We start from the raw sequence: 13884 nt of genomic DNA, 5'->3' as shown, positions 1-13884 counted from the left end.
CAAGCACAAAGCCGCCTCCGAGAGAGGATCAGGCTCCACCCCAAGGCCCATGTTCTTTGCTGACTCAACATTCCTGTGACTTTCAGGCATTTTTGTTTCATATGGCCTTGTGTCTACCTCACAAACCTTTGTGGTCCTCACCATGGTACAAATGAAATACACTGTACATTAATGACTCCAAATACACATATAAAATAGGAAAAAGAAGAAGCTATCTAGTCAGAGAAGTGGATTTCAGTCTCTCCGTATAGAGGAATGCTGGAAGGAAGCTGTATATGTAAATCCCTCTAAGACACATTACTAAGAGACGATTCAAAGGGCACAATGTATCAGTGGTAATGATGTTAATGATACTAATGCAAGGATAGGGGTTAACATATGCAAGGATTATCATGTGCAAGGCACTGCTCTGGCCATGTCACTTACATCTCACCTTATACACATTGATTTCAAAGGAAGAAATAGTATTAGAGGACCATTATTACTTCTATTTGGCAGTTGAGGAAACTAAGCTCAGCTTGATAATGTGTGCCTTTATGTCGCTTACATGTCATTGAATTAGTTTCCATGAGTACCGTTAACAAAGAAGATCACTAAATATAGATAAGAGGGAAGCTAGAGCCAATCTTTACTGAATACTAACATGCTCGGTGCCTGATTTACTTGACAAACTGAGAGATCATTAAAGGTAGACACTTAATTCAATGAGGGGGTCACAGGAGAACCTGTGAGATGGCTCGGCTCTTCCACAGCCACACAGGCACTCAGCCCCTAATAGCTTAGGACTTGATCCTAAGGACTTGCTCTTGGGGACTCTGGGTAACAGGATGCTATATTAGCGGGAGTCATTTTTGTAGTTACTCTCTTCCTTTCTTTTTGTCTTCCAGCGTAGAGTATGATTTCCGGCAGCAGGAAGGCAGGTTCCATGAGGTTCTCCAGAGCCTGGAGGAGGCAGAACCAGCCGAGGAAGCCCCTTCCCCACCCAAGTCCCCAGCGGAAGCCCCAGTCCCTGAGAAACAGGACTTACGGCGGAAGAGCAAGAAGGTGAAGAAGAAATGCTTCTGGTGGATATGAGAGGATTGGGGATCCCCACATTCCTTCCTGAGGTGGGGGGGGATCCCCTGCTCTCAAGGCTTCCCTGCTCCTCTGCAAAAGCGCAGGCTGAGATTCCCTTGACCCCGTGATACAGGAGTGCCTCAGAGCTGGTACACTGATTGACACCTGGTCACCGACCTTACCTGAGTGTGTGCCACGGTTTGCGGCCACTTGTGTGGCCACTTGCTGAGCTGCCTGCCACACATAGCCAGGCCTCATCTTCATCTGCTAAGTTCAGATCCCCACCATAAGCAGGTCTCCAGCGCACTCCCAACTATTTCCGTGGCACCAAGCATTTCCTTCCCCCCCCCCCGCCCCGAGATCATCCACCCCAAAGATGCAGAAATAATGGTGGCTTGCACACTGCAGAAGGAGAAAGGTTATAAGAAGGCATCCTAGAAAACATCACACAAGAAGCTGGCAGGGTTCTAGGATCTATTGCACAAAAGCACAACAGAAGAGAATAGGCCCTAACAATGCCAGATCACCCTGATGTGTGAAGTCATCCCGTTTTTAAAACTAGCCCTTAGATCTCAAATCAAGGGGCTGCTTTCTTGTAAAGTATGGGCTATGAAGGGTGTGGCAGCGTAATGCTAGGGGTCGCTAGGCACCTGTTGTGTGAGCTATGTGACTAGAACTCAAGTGACTCTCATAGCTGTAGTCTTTCTGGGGCCCCTTAATTATCATATGTCTCTGTATGGCAGAGTGGAAGGTATATGAGGGGAAAGGGGCTTTAACCTTAGCATCCCAAACATTCACTTAACCTGTAACACCTTGTTCCATACATACAACGTACAGCAACCTGTATGTCCATATATCTTACCAAGTGACATTACTGAGGCTGAGCTACCTACCATACAGGACTTTTCCTCATTCATGCGTCCTTGTGACAACCGTGTAGATAGGCCCCAACAAGCTACTCTATAGTTTCCCTTCCTGGTGACCAGGCCTTGGTCACCTGATGTAGAAAGAAGCAGGACTGAGAATGAGGATAAAAGTCCCTTCTTCCACAAACCTTGAATTCCTTAAGAACTGCCTCCCTCTGTTGACAACACCTCCACACATAGATGTCTGGTCAAGCTTGCATGCTAAGCAAAGTCCCAAAGCAGCGTAATCAAGCAATCGCTGCATACTCAGGCTGAGTGGGAGGCAGGGCTTGGCTTCCTTTACATTAAACTCAGTGTTCTGCCAGCCTGTGACTGGGCTGACACTGCCAGAAACGTGAGCCACACCTAAATGGAGGAAGCATTTTTGTGACTGCCCCCCTTGCCGAAGTCTGTCCGAGTCTCCGCTGTGCACGTGGGATGTGCGTACCCCACTGCAAGTTGAGACTAATTGAGCAAACCGCCCCAACCATTTCACTTCCCCTGTCACCGTGCTGCAGTGTAAAAGCTATTTCAGGGAGAGCGAGGGAAATTTGGCAAGGAATGTAGGCTTGCACTATTTAAGTCTTGGGATGTCATTCGAGACGCCCTTTCTCTGTTTCTAGTGTAATGTTTAAACCCACAAAGTGAGACAGGAATATATAATGTCAAGTTAGAATTAAGATAAATATACTTGTCATGCATAAGGAACCATATTTCAGTTCGATGTGTTGGCACTGGCCCAAAGCCACGGATCTTTCTGTATCCACATACTCAACTCTCAGTTGGCCCCAGCAATGGAAAAAAACAGTGCAGAGGATAATCCAATAAAGCAAAAACCGTTCGGGATCTCTTACATAATTTTATCTTGTAGCGGTGCTTCCATCTTAATTTGTTTTGCTTACACTAATTTCAAATGAATTTATATTCCAGAATATCAGAATGGAATGAAAATATTCCAGAGATCCAGGCAATAGTATAGCCTATTCCACTAACCTGGAGAAAATGGTGTCATTAATGTCTTTGATTGACTGGGCAGAAGAATGACTAGTCCCCCTGAATTTCTAAGCTATGGGTACCTTCTAACAGTTGGGGAGCACAAGCTGGGAGAGCTAACTGTAAGCCTTTGCCCTGGTTAGCTAGGAAAGAGGAGGAGATGGCTGGGCATGCTCATACCGTCACACACACATGGCGAGTTAGGAACCTTGCATAAACTCTGAATCGAATGAGATGAAATTAGGATTGGAAAATGTTGACATTCTTAGAAAGAAAACCAAGCAAGGTTATGTGAGTCTATACCAAAGCACAACACCACATCGCATTGCTTAGGCCACACCAATCTACACCTGAAGAGGACCTTCCTTCTGGTAACTGAATCCCGAAAATTAGTATGTGGTAAAAGGATTGAGAAACACCAGCCTGCTGAACAGAAAGGATCATCTCTACATTAAATAAAGAATAAAAAATAAATACTCATATATACCAAAACTCTGTACTCTGTTGCTCGTGTTGAGCAGCAGGGCTTCTTTGTAAAATAGTATGTAATATGATATTCTACAGAAATGTTATACTTGAGGTTATATGGTTTTATGGAAAGAGATTAATTTAGCAAAAATTACTTTTATGAAATGGAAGGGGGAAAGAATTGATTGTTTAAATTGCAGGGGTTTAATGTAGCTGCTCCTTCTATAGTTAAAGCACTCGGTATCCCTGGAACTTAATGCCAGCTCATCTGTAGTGCGCCTTCTTGAAGACAATGTATCACTGTAAGGTTTTGTAAATTTCTAAACTGTTTTAAATGGGATATTATCTTTTGCAATAAACTTAAGTATTTTTCCTAGGTCTTAAGACTCTGTTATTAGCTTGGGTTGGGTTGAGTTGTGAAATATTAACTCAAGAAAAAAGCCTTAGCAGCCCCAAAGGCAAAGATAGTTATAATGCGAAGCTTATTTGTTTATAAACAAAGAAAAGATCCAGAAACACCTGTGACAACAATCATGGGAGCCTTGTGTCCTGATCATAGAGGAGGTGGCCTGAACCAAGGAGCCATTCCCAGCTATTTAAAGGGGCACACGTCTTGGTCTTGTTCATGTCTTACCCTTATGCACAGACTCCTGACTCAACCATGCTTAGTATTTCTCTTAAATCGCTTTCTGGTGAACAGTTTTCCTTCAAAGATAACTTTATATCATCAATACCGTGGAAATTAGTGTCACGTTCCAAAAGGCAAACATGAGATAATAGTTTGATTAAATTCAAGTGAACTCCCACCTGTAAAGGTTGCGGACCTAAGCATACGACCAGTTCATTTGTGGAAAAGGTCTTTGCAAATATTCCGTGTGTTCTAATGGTGGCACGTTAACACCAAAGCTGTTTTTTCTTCAACTAGTCAGAGAGAGAAAGAATTGAAGAGAACTTTCTTATGGTGTGAGTCAGCAGTTGCTGAGTCTCCCACTGTGGAAAATACCAACTTAGAGGAAGTGAAAACAAAGCAACATCCTGGTCACAGGATCACAAGTCCAGGCTTTGACCGCACTCATTTTCCTGAGTGACCTCATTAACTGAGCTTCTGATTTTCCATCTTATGAACCAGAGCCCCTGATTCTTCCCCCCTGGAGGACATTTGGCAATTAAGTGAAGGAAGCTCTAAACACAGTGTAGGGCACACAGCAGGTGCCCAATAAATACACATTCACTCTTTTGCTCATTGAAGTAAATTGGTTGAAAGGAGGGCCAGTGCATCCATGAGGCAGCAGTTGGTGTCAGATGGAGGCTTAAGATCCTCTCAGGGCCAGGGAGCAACTGATTCTGGCTTATCACAGCCTTAGCCAGCAGGACAACGCATGTTAAGTAGTGAGTGTTCGTTGCCTTAGAGAAACACGTGGGACCATAACAGCTAGTGTATCACTATGGGGAAAGATTGCTGTGGCATGGCATTAAATTCCCCAAAGTGAAGAAGCCTTTGAGGCTTCCTGAAATTAGCATGAGGCAACTACGTATAACCGGATGATTTGCCCAAAGCCATTAGTACTGGGGAAATGGGTTCTGGGAGCACCAATGTCAGTGTGCAGTGTGTGAGGAGCTGGACCATTCCAGGCACCACTCAGGTTGGACTTGAAGTCCGTCCTTACCCTTGCCAGCTGAGCAGAGTCCCCAGCATGATCTTCACTTGAAAAGGATCTAATTTTAGGTCACTACAGGCAACTTATTGGATGCTAAAAGTATGCCTGCTATTAAGTTCCAAGCCACAGAGATGTTTTATGACTCTTAGGCCCATCAAACAAGAAAGGGCTGCCTGGGGCACACCTCCAAAGTCAATGCCGACTGCTTGCTACAGTCCATGCTTGGCCAACATAATGATCATAATCACCCTTTTGAATGCTTCCATCTCGATTTCCTCCCATCTCCCTTAAACAGACTGCCAGCCCAAATACCTAGTGGCCATGTCGTACCACCCCTAAACCCAAAGTTTCACCGTTCATGATCTCCTCCTGTCTTCTATGGAGTCCTCAGGCCACAAAAAGAAGAAATGCACCTTTGGCAACCACACAGCTTGGTTCTCCTCTGTGTCAGACAGCTTCCTCATAGCCGGCATCTTATTGCCCACTGCAACATATCCCCTAAAGGCTCTGTGGGGACCCTCCTTTCTGCCACATCATACCCCTCCCTGACCATGGTAGGTAATGCATTCTCACCAACCCCTACCATGACCACAAACCACACAAGATGTCTTTCTTTATCATTTACTTACACCGAGGACCTTGCCCTCAAAGTCTATGACATAGCAGTATCTATGTCACTCTTGAGTGAATGTATTTGTCTCTATTATCTGCTTGGGGGCAGGAATCCTGCTTTTTTTTTTTTTCAGCTGCCTATATATACCCAGTACTCACCATACTGGGGCTTAGACAGTGAAGGAGTAAGTTAATTGGTAAATGGATCAGCGAAGGTGATACTAACTCTCAACCTCTGCTTTCCCGTGCCCATTGGATGGGAACTCACAAGGCATGACACACCGCTGGCACCCCGCCTCTGTATCGGCGCTTCTGGAATTGGAGGCTTTAGCAAGGAACACTGCCCAAGGCTTTCAACTCTTCTATGGTCGGCCTGGATTTCAGGACTTAGGAACATCAGGACACCATTGTCCTCACCCCGCACCTTTATTGACAGCCCTACTTAACCTTGTTTCAGAACAAATTGCCATCATAATTAAATCCCAATGCATTCTGCACATTTTACCAAGATACTGCCCAACTGCATGAGAGAGAAAATGAGTTTTGAAATTAAAGCAGATTGTTAACTATTTTTTGCTGTAATGTTTCTATTAAAATGCCAGCATTTATTACATGTGACCTAGTCCATTTCAGACACAATGCAATTTAAAACAGACAGGGGCTGTCTACTCAAGGAGCATTTTAGGCGAAGCATTTTGCCTTGGCTTCAACCATGATTAAAGTGAAAAGACAATAATAAAATCACACCAAAGGGTTATTTGCTCCCAAACAAATAAAAGCTTTATTATCATGAAAGGCTTTCAAAAAATTTTTCAGAATCCATAAGTATATTAAATTTCATTCAAACGAAACCCATTATTTTCTTCCTGATAGGACCTGAATATACATTTTTAGACCATTCTTTAGCCCAGTGACCTCTACTTGGCCCATCAGCCTGGTTGCCCAGGCAGCACACTCAATATTATGACACCTGGTTACACTAACAAAGCAGTCTTCTCTCTCAGGTCCCAAACCAGACATATTTATTTCAATTGCTAGACTCTGTAGTGGTGCCCATAGCCTTTGCACCGAGCACACCAAATAACTGAACTCACCCCACCCCAGACAGAAATCTTAGACAGATGGATGGCAGAAGGATCTTGGGGTTACTTGTTGTCCTTGTCTTCTGTTCACATTTTTTTTTTCAGATACAAAATATTATATCTTCAGTGCTTTCGATTTGAAGACCAAAGGCAATAAAATCAAAATGCAAGTCAAAAGGTCAACATTTATAAATTCGGACTGCTGGCCTGACTACCATGAGATCTCTGTCTCTTTTCCACTAATAGGTATCCCTGGGATCTGAAGACACATAGACGAATCTTAGTCCATCATCCGTGCAGTGTCCAAGCCACTTTTCCATGCTATGCCTACTGCCAAGGACACTGAGAAAGTGCACATGAGGCCCTGACCTCACAGGGTCTATGATCTAATGAGGGCAGCCTCTCAGGAAGCAGAGGTCTCTCCCAGATTTGCTCTACCTAGATGTCATACCATTCTCTTTTGATCTGAAGATGAGGATGTAAATACTCCTGAAACTCTGTCTATCATCCTGCCTTTCCCCCCACTGTGTAGCAAACTCCCTCGGGGAGTCTTTTGAGGTAGATAGTTGGCCAAATTATCTCTGATTCTTGTATCTCTAACTGCACCCCACCAGTACCTCAGAGCACAGATGGGCACTTCTACAACAAACAAGGCTCACAAATGGATTCTAAACTAACATTTAGCTCCTAATCTCAACCTCTTGCTAGCTCCCTTCCCCCTCCCTATCTCATTACCACTCAGAGAAATCAGAGGGTGTTAACCATCTATAGCTGCTGCATCTTCTTCTACTGCCTGGGACAACATCCATCACCCATCTATCACAGGAAATAATTTGAACTTTGAGAGAGACTAGAAGATGGAGTTTGCAATGTTGTTTTAATAGTGACAGTACATCGCAGACGCCCGAAATCTCAGCACTTATGAGACCACGACAAGAAGATAACAAGTTCAAAGCCAGTCTGGGATACAGAATGAAACTCCACACCAAATGAAATCAAAACCAACTGAACAAACAACAACAAACACCCAGTAATAGTAAGCTCTGTTTCCTTGACGTGACAGTGGGTGATTACCAGCACTTCACTGCTCTCGTCACATTTCCTACGACATATTTATGATGACCGCCACTTTCTAGCAGAATGGATGGAGGCTTGAGGAGAGAGGAGCAATTTGTCAAAATCTAAGATATGGAGGGTGGGAGTCAGGAGTTGGAGGATAGAGTTCTTCACTCCCATGACAACAGCAAGTACCAAATTAAACACCATCTCTTCTCTGTAACTTTCTCGTCCTCTACCGTCTCTGCCCCATGTTGGTCACTCCATCCCAAGAGCTCACAGCATTGCACCGGCTGTCACTTTCATGTTGCATTGGGATTACTTTGAGCAATCTGATGCTTTCATGCTCTACCAGGAAGTTATCACTCAATCTCTGGGAACCTCTCCCATGGGCTTCCCACGTCACATGAGATGCCATACATGCGTTCTAAGGTGTACTGCGTGAATTAGGAGAAAACATGACTGTGAGTTCTGAGAGGAAGAACCAGGGAAGACAGACAGTCAGGGCCAGGTCATGCCTGTTGCCCACTCCATCTTTCAGATTAAGCCCTGTGCTTTCTTGGCTTCAGATGCTGTTTAGATGATAAGATTATATACAGGAAGAGGCTTCAGGAAGCTGGGCTTTCTTAGTAATTTCTATTTTTAAAGAAATGGTGTTTGAGGATTTTTGAACATAAAAATAAAGTGAGGGTATTTCAGAAAAAAAGAGAAAAAAGAAAGAAAGAAAGAAAGAAAGAAAGAAAGAAACTTAGCAAATTTGCAGTCCTGAGCGCTCCTAACCCAGAAAATGCTGAACAGGGTTAGTGCCCAGGTCAACCTTTGAGAAGCCATGAAGTCTGGTGAGGACCTGGACTTCTCTCTCCTGATCTCAGCTCCCTTGATGACTTTCCTACTGTTAAGTTCCCATGGCCCTCGGTCCACAATGAGTCACAGAATATTATTGCTTATTTGAGAAAACCCTGGCAGATGCCACTTAAAGACTAAATGGCACCCCTGAATGAATTTGGCAACAAGTCTAGAAAAATATGTTCTGATTTTAAAGGACCACTTGACAGAATTATTTCCTTCAAGTACCTCAAGAAGAGCCATGTCCTTGGAGGGACAACAGGGACCTGAGGCTCCTGCTTGTGTCGTTACAGCTGTTCCAATGGTCTGACCTTTCTTCATGGGGAGTTGTCCTTAGGTGACTGGGGCCACGCCATTAGCAGGTAGTGCTTAATGGCTTTCTTAGTAGCTCACAGGAGAAGATTGTTATAAAGTACCTAGTTTGGTCACTCTGATCACTTTGTTTTCTGGCTTGGGATATGACCATTTGCTGAGGCATCAGTTCTCACCAGAGCCATCTACTCATCATCCTTAGGTCTTCATGTAATGCGTGAAAGAATAGAGGTGCAGGCTCTGTAACCTCTATAACATGGGCTATGTAAACCTTTTCTCATTTTATAATTAAAATGCTTTGGGTACTTTGATGTAGTAATGCAAAGCTCACAGACACATCCTGAAACTTATATGTCCACCAAACATTCCAACAAAGGGTTGTGAAGCCCTCTGAGCCGGTCATGATGTCAAGTCAGGAAAAAGGACTTGAGCATGAAAAAGAACAATAAGAGAACCATCAAGATGGCTCTGTGACTAAAGGTGCTTGCACCAAGTCTAACCATCTGGATCCCAGGAACTCACAGTAGGAGAGACAGACTCCTATTAGTTGCTCTATGACTACACATGTGCCACAGCACACATGCATGCCCATCATATGTACACATACACAAACAAGACATACACATATAAATATAATTTTAAAGAAGAAGAAGAAGAAGAAGAAGAAGAAGAAGAAGAAGAAGAAGAAATAATCAGCTCTCACTTCCCTAGAGCCTGCTATTTGTTCAAGATGATTCTTTGCAAATAAAGGGACTAAGGTCCCAATTATTAAACAGGCTCCTCATTCTTTGAGAAAGAGGGTATCAGCTCCCCACCTGTCAGATCCCTTCAGACTCTACAGCTTGCTTTACTGCCCTTTGAAAGCAATGCTGGCTGAGACTGTGGTAAGCCAAAGTCAAGGGCAGACATTCTGTTCTAAAGACTGTCTCCAGAGCCGGAAAACAGGACAGCGGATTCTGCAGACTCTTATCTTTAAGAGCACACTTAAAATTACTTGCCCCAAATCAGATTTGCATAGCTCCACTCACTGAAGCCAAAAGGCACTGGGCTATTTGGAGGTAATTTTGTTACAATTTGATGACGGACAGTACATTTCCCAGCATTTGCTGAATGGGTCCCAAATTTTCTGTGTGTGTCTCCCTCTCCTGGTGTTGACAGCTGCAGCCCTGGTGTGTCTAGGGATGGTCTCACTAGGATACAAGTTTCCCAGATCCCAGACTGACCTGCTCTGCAAAACACCAAGGTAAAGCTCCCCAGACCAAATGGGAAACATCTTTGGTGGTGGTAGTAGCAGCCTCAGTTTACCAAATGGGGACATTGTTCCTGCATAGGCTGCCCTGTAGACCCAACCAGGGAGGAGGCATGACAACAAATTGCCTCCAACTCCCCATCTCTGAGGCTGATTTGGGATCAGAAAGAGGATGATCCAGGCTCTTCTCCAATCTGTCCAAAAAAATTCTTTCACAGGGCTAGGGCAGAATTGTGGGATTTTATATATAGAAGATCCTTAAAGGGAAGCCTGGCATGAAACAGACCTTTCCTCACCTATTTTTAAAATCAGAACTTAAAAGAAAAAAAAATCGCATCACCCGCTTGGTCCTTTGAATTGGTTTATCTTTCCATTCATTCTCCCTGAGGTTGGACTGAGCATCTGCTACACTCAGAGTCCTTGAGAGTGGGATAGGAACCCCACAGATACTAGGATGCAGCCCCTCCCCCCCCCCAGGAATCACAGCCTGCTATGAAGCACAGATGGGGGGGGGGGAAAGAAAAAGAAAATCCCAATTGGTATAGAAAAAATGGAATTGCAGCATCTATAGGTCACCAAAAATGTTGCCTAAAAGACAGAAGACCATAAGACAAGACAAGGTAAGGAGCCCTGTACCCGCTTAGCACCCACTCAGAGTTTCCCCGTCCTTTTCAATCCACCCACCCAAAAGTTTCATAATATTCAAGACCCAAAATCAGTTCTCTGATGTCAGTCTTGATACATGACTCATGTCCTATATGCAGCGGCCCCCTGGAGAGTTGAAAGATGGTGTGTGTGTGTGTGTGTGTGTGTGCATATATGTCCAATTATTCCCTGATATGCAATTATAAGACTCCATATCAGAGCACTGTGCTCCCAGCATAGGGCCTATGCCCCTCCCCCACACCACCAACCAAGCTACCCTGAGCTAATGAAGCCAGCCTCCTTTGGGTTACCAACCTGAAGTGGGTTCCCTTGCATAATTGTTAGCATTTTCTTACTCATCTTCCCCTGAGCATAAAAAAAGCCCATGCACACACATGAACACACACACACACACAACACACACACACACACACACACACACACACACACACACGGATATGCTCACATACTGTGTTTTAGGACATTTCCTAGTTCAAGGACTTTAAGCCAGCAAACCTGTTTCTTAAACACAGGGAGTGAAGTGTTTACCACTTATGCTTTGAGGCTGACAGTGCTCGCCACAATGCAGAGTCCAGTTTTCCCATTACTGAGCCTGAAGTGCCTAGGCAGAGTATTTCCTCTCTAAAATAGGACATTAGTTTTTGCTGACACCTGGATTAAATTCGATTGTATTCTCATAGTGCAGGGCCCATCTACTCACACAAGTGTTCATCGGTGTGCATGGTTATTAGTATTCACACACATACCCCCCCCAAGTGGGGTGGGGGAGGATGTATCCCTCTTCTCAGTCCTCTCCTACATAGCCGTTACTTCAGAGCATTTGCCCATTCTGCCCCGAGTCTCCTGGCCTAACCACCACATAAGGGAACAGTAGTGACACTGAAGTGCCAGGTCAAAGAACGGTAGCTTGTATGCACATGAAAACAAGCCAGATAATTTTTTTTTCATTGAAAAGGTGCCTATTGGTATCCACAGGCCAGGGCCACAGTGTTTCCTAAAGATAGAGTGGAGGCCATTTTCAGTGTTGCTGCAGGGTACAAGGAAGAACAACACCCCTATGACTCTGTGATGGGTACACCCAGCAGGGTACCTAAATGGAGTGAGTGGTTTGAATGCCATGGAGATGGGGGTAGGTCAAGGTGCATCTCTCTGTGACAAAGATACAAGGGAGGAAGAAGAGTTCTAAGGTGGATAGCAAGATGGTCTGTCGAAGAAGAGGCAGAGGGGGACACTGGACTGATACATGGGGGAGGTGGAAATACTGTGACGAGAGACAGACACTGTGTTCCCAGAGAGTGCACTCAGCTGGGCCTCCATCTGTCAGCATTGTAGAGTCCCAGGTACTTCCTCATGTAGAAAGCTCTCTGGCAGAGCCCTTTAGTTGAAGATTAGAACTGGGAAGGACCAGCAGGGAGGTCATGTGTGCTCTTGGAAGATGTAACAATGGCAGCCAAGACAGCGATGGTGGCCCCACCCCAGCTCAGAAGCATTCTCAGTTGGCAGGTCTTCAAGGACTGTGTGGGTGAAGGAAGACCCTCCTGAACCCTTCAGAATCTCACCCCAGCTGCTGCCTCTACTGCCAAGGGGGATGGCTATCCTTTCCTCACCCCCGTAAACAAAAGAAACATTTGAATAAACAAAAAGGATCTTTCTCTAGTTTTAGCTCTGATATTTAATCACCAGAACTGAGGAGACTGTCTCTCAATATGTCCCTGCCATCCAACTCTACCCCAAATTCTAAGCCTTTCTGAAAAGTCATCACATGGGTTACCTCGTTAGTTCCCAGTGGAGGCAGAATGGCAGCTGTGCGTTCAAGATGCTCATTAGGAGCCTTTAAAATGACTGATGCCTAACACATCCCTTTATATACTAACAGGGTAAGTAGACAACACACCACTTAGGAGGTGGGATTCTAAAATGGCCATGCCTGGTTTCAGACTTTAGCTCTTCCACTACTTGCAATCTGTGCACTTATGGGCAAGTTATCTAACCTGTTTGTGCCTCAACTGTCAACTATACGATAGAAGTACTGATGCAAGCTAAGCGAAGTAAAAGACGTTTGCTTGCCATGTGAATATCTGCCCAGTAAGCAACCAAGCTTTGTAAACAAGGTGCCGGGTTGCTGGGGGAAGGTCTAGGTGAGAGTTACATGCATACCCTCTCTCCGGGGACAATGGGCTGGAGGTGGAAGGGTGTGTCACCAAGGGTCTTGCTATGGCTCTGAGCAGGCCACCTAGAGTGCCAGGCTCATCCTTCAGTGGTGGTGTCCCCACTCGGTGCCACAAGAATGAACAGAATTCGTGAAGTCAGAGCTTAGACTCTCCTGACGCCACCCGGGTTTCCCGGGGATCCTGTTAGGTGAGGCAGTAGAGTCGGGGTACCTTCCAGATTTTCCCATTGGTTCCCTTTTTAACAAACCTCTCTGAATGCCAACTGCAGTTACCTTTATTTAATCACTCCACAGACTCCTCTGTGAAAAGCGGGGTAATTAGGCCCAAAATATAACACCCAGAGGCTTATTTTAACTATCCGAAATAAAAGCCAGATCCCAAATTCAACAAAATTACCAGATCGCTTTCCTTCCGAGAACTCCTGGCAGCAGGTGTGTTCTCTGCTTGATCCTTGCTGTGGGGTGACTGTTCCCAGCCTGGTTGAGGTAGGGGGAGGGACCAGCCCTCTCTGGGATAAGCAAGCCTGGAAGTGTACCTTGCTCTGAAACCCTCAGGTGGGATAATGCCTCCCTAGGAAGGAACCTCCGGTCTTGCTGCCTCCAGCTGTGTGTCTTTAGATATGGTACTTCCATCCTCTGACTCACAGTATCTATTCTAACCCTGAAAAGAATGCCAACCACCTGTGTCTGAGAACTCAGGATAGGTTTCACATACCACAGGGTCAAACTTTCTTATGTGCGTTCACATCTCTGAAGGGGACACTTGGTGTCACGGTGCAGGTGGCAGCAGCAGCTCGGTTGCATGGCCACA

General features: G+C 44.9%; 2 protein-coding genes across 4 annotated transcripts in view; one reads left to right on the top strand and one right to left on the bottom strand.

Moving 5' to 3' along the window:
• The window catches only part of INSYN2B (inhibitory synaptic factor family member 2B), a 107078-nt gene extending 103278 nt beyond the window's left edge, over positions 1-3800 (top strand). For all 3 annotated transcript variants that reach the window (XM_084762889.1, XM_084762888.1, XM_084762890.1), the window contains exon 4: positions 888-3800. In XM_084762889.1, coding sequence (XP_084619015.1) covers positions 888-1074 — 187 coding nt within the window. In that variant the 3' untranslated portion in view covers positions 1075-3800. The remainder of the gene's footprint in view (positions 1-887) is intronic.
• The window catches only part of DOCK2 (dedicator of cytokinesis 2), a 406436-nt gene that overhangs the window by 192321 nt on the left and 200231 nt on the right, over positions 1-13884 (bottom strand). The window lies entirely within an intron of this gene.

The sequence above is a fragment of the Acomys minous genome (assembly GCF_964271855.1).
Source record: "Acomys minous genome assembly, chromosome: 16".
Taxonomy (NCBI): domain Eukaryota; kingdom Metazoa; phylum Chordata; class Mammalia; order Rodentia; family Muridae; genus Acomys; species Acomys minous.
The sequence above is the reverse complement of the archived record's forward strand: the minus strand, read 5'-3'. Positions and strand labels throughout refer to the sequence as shown.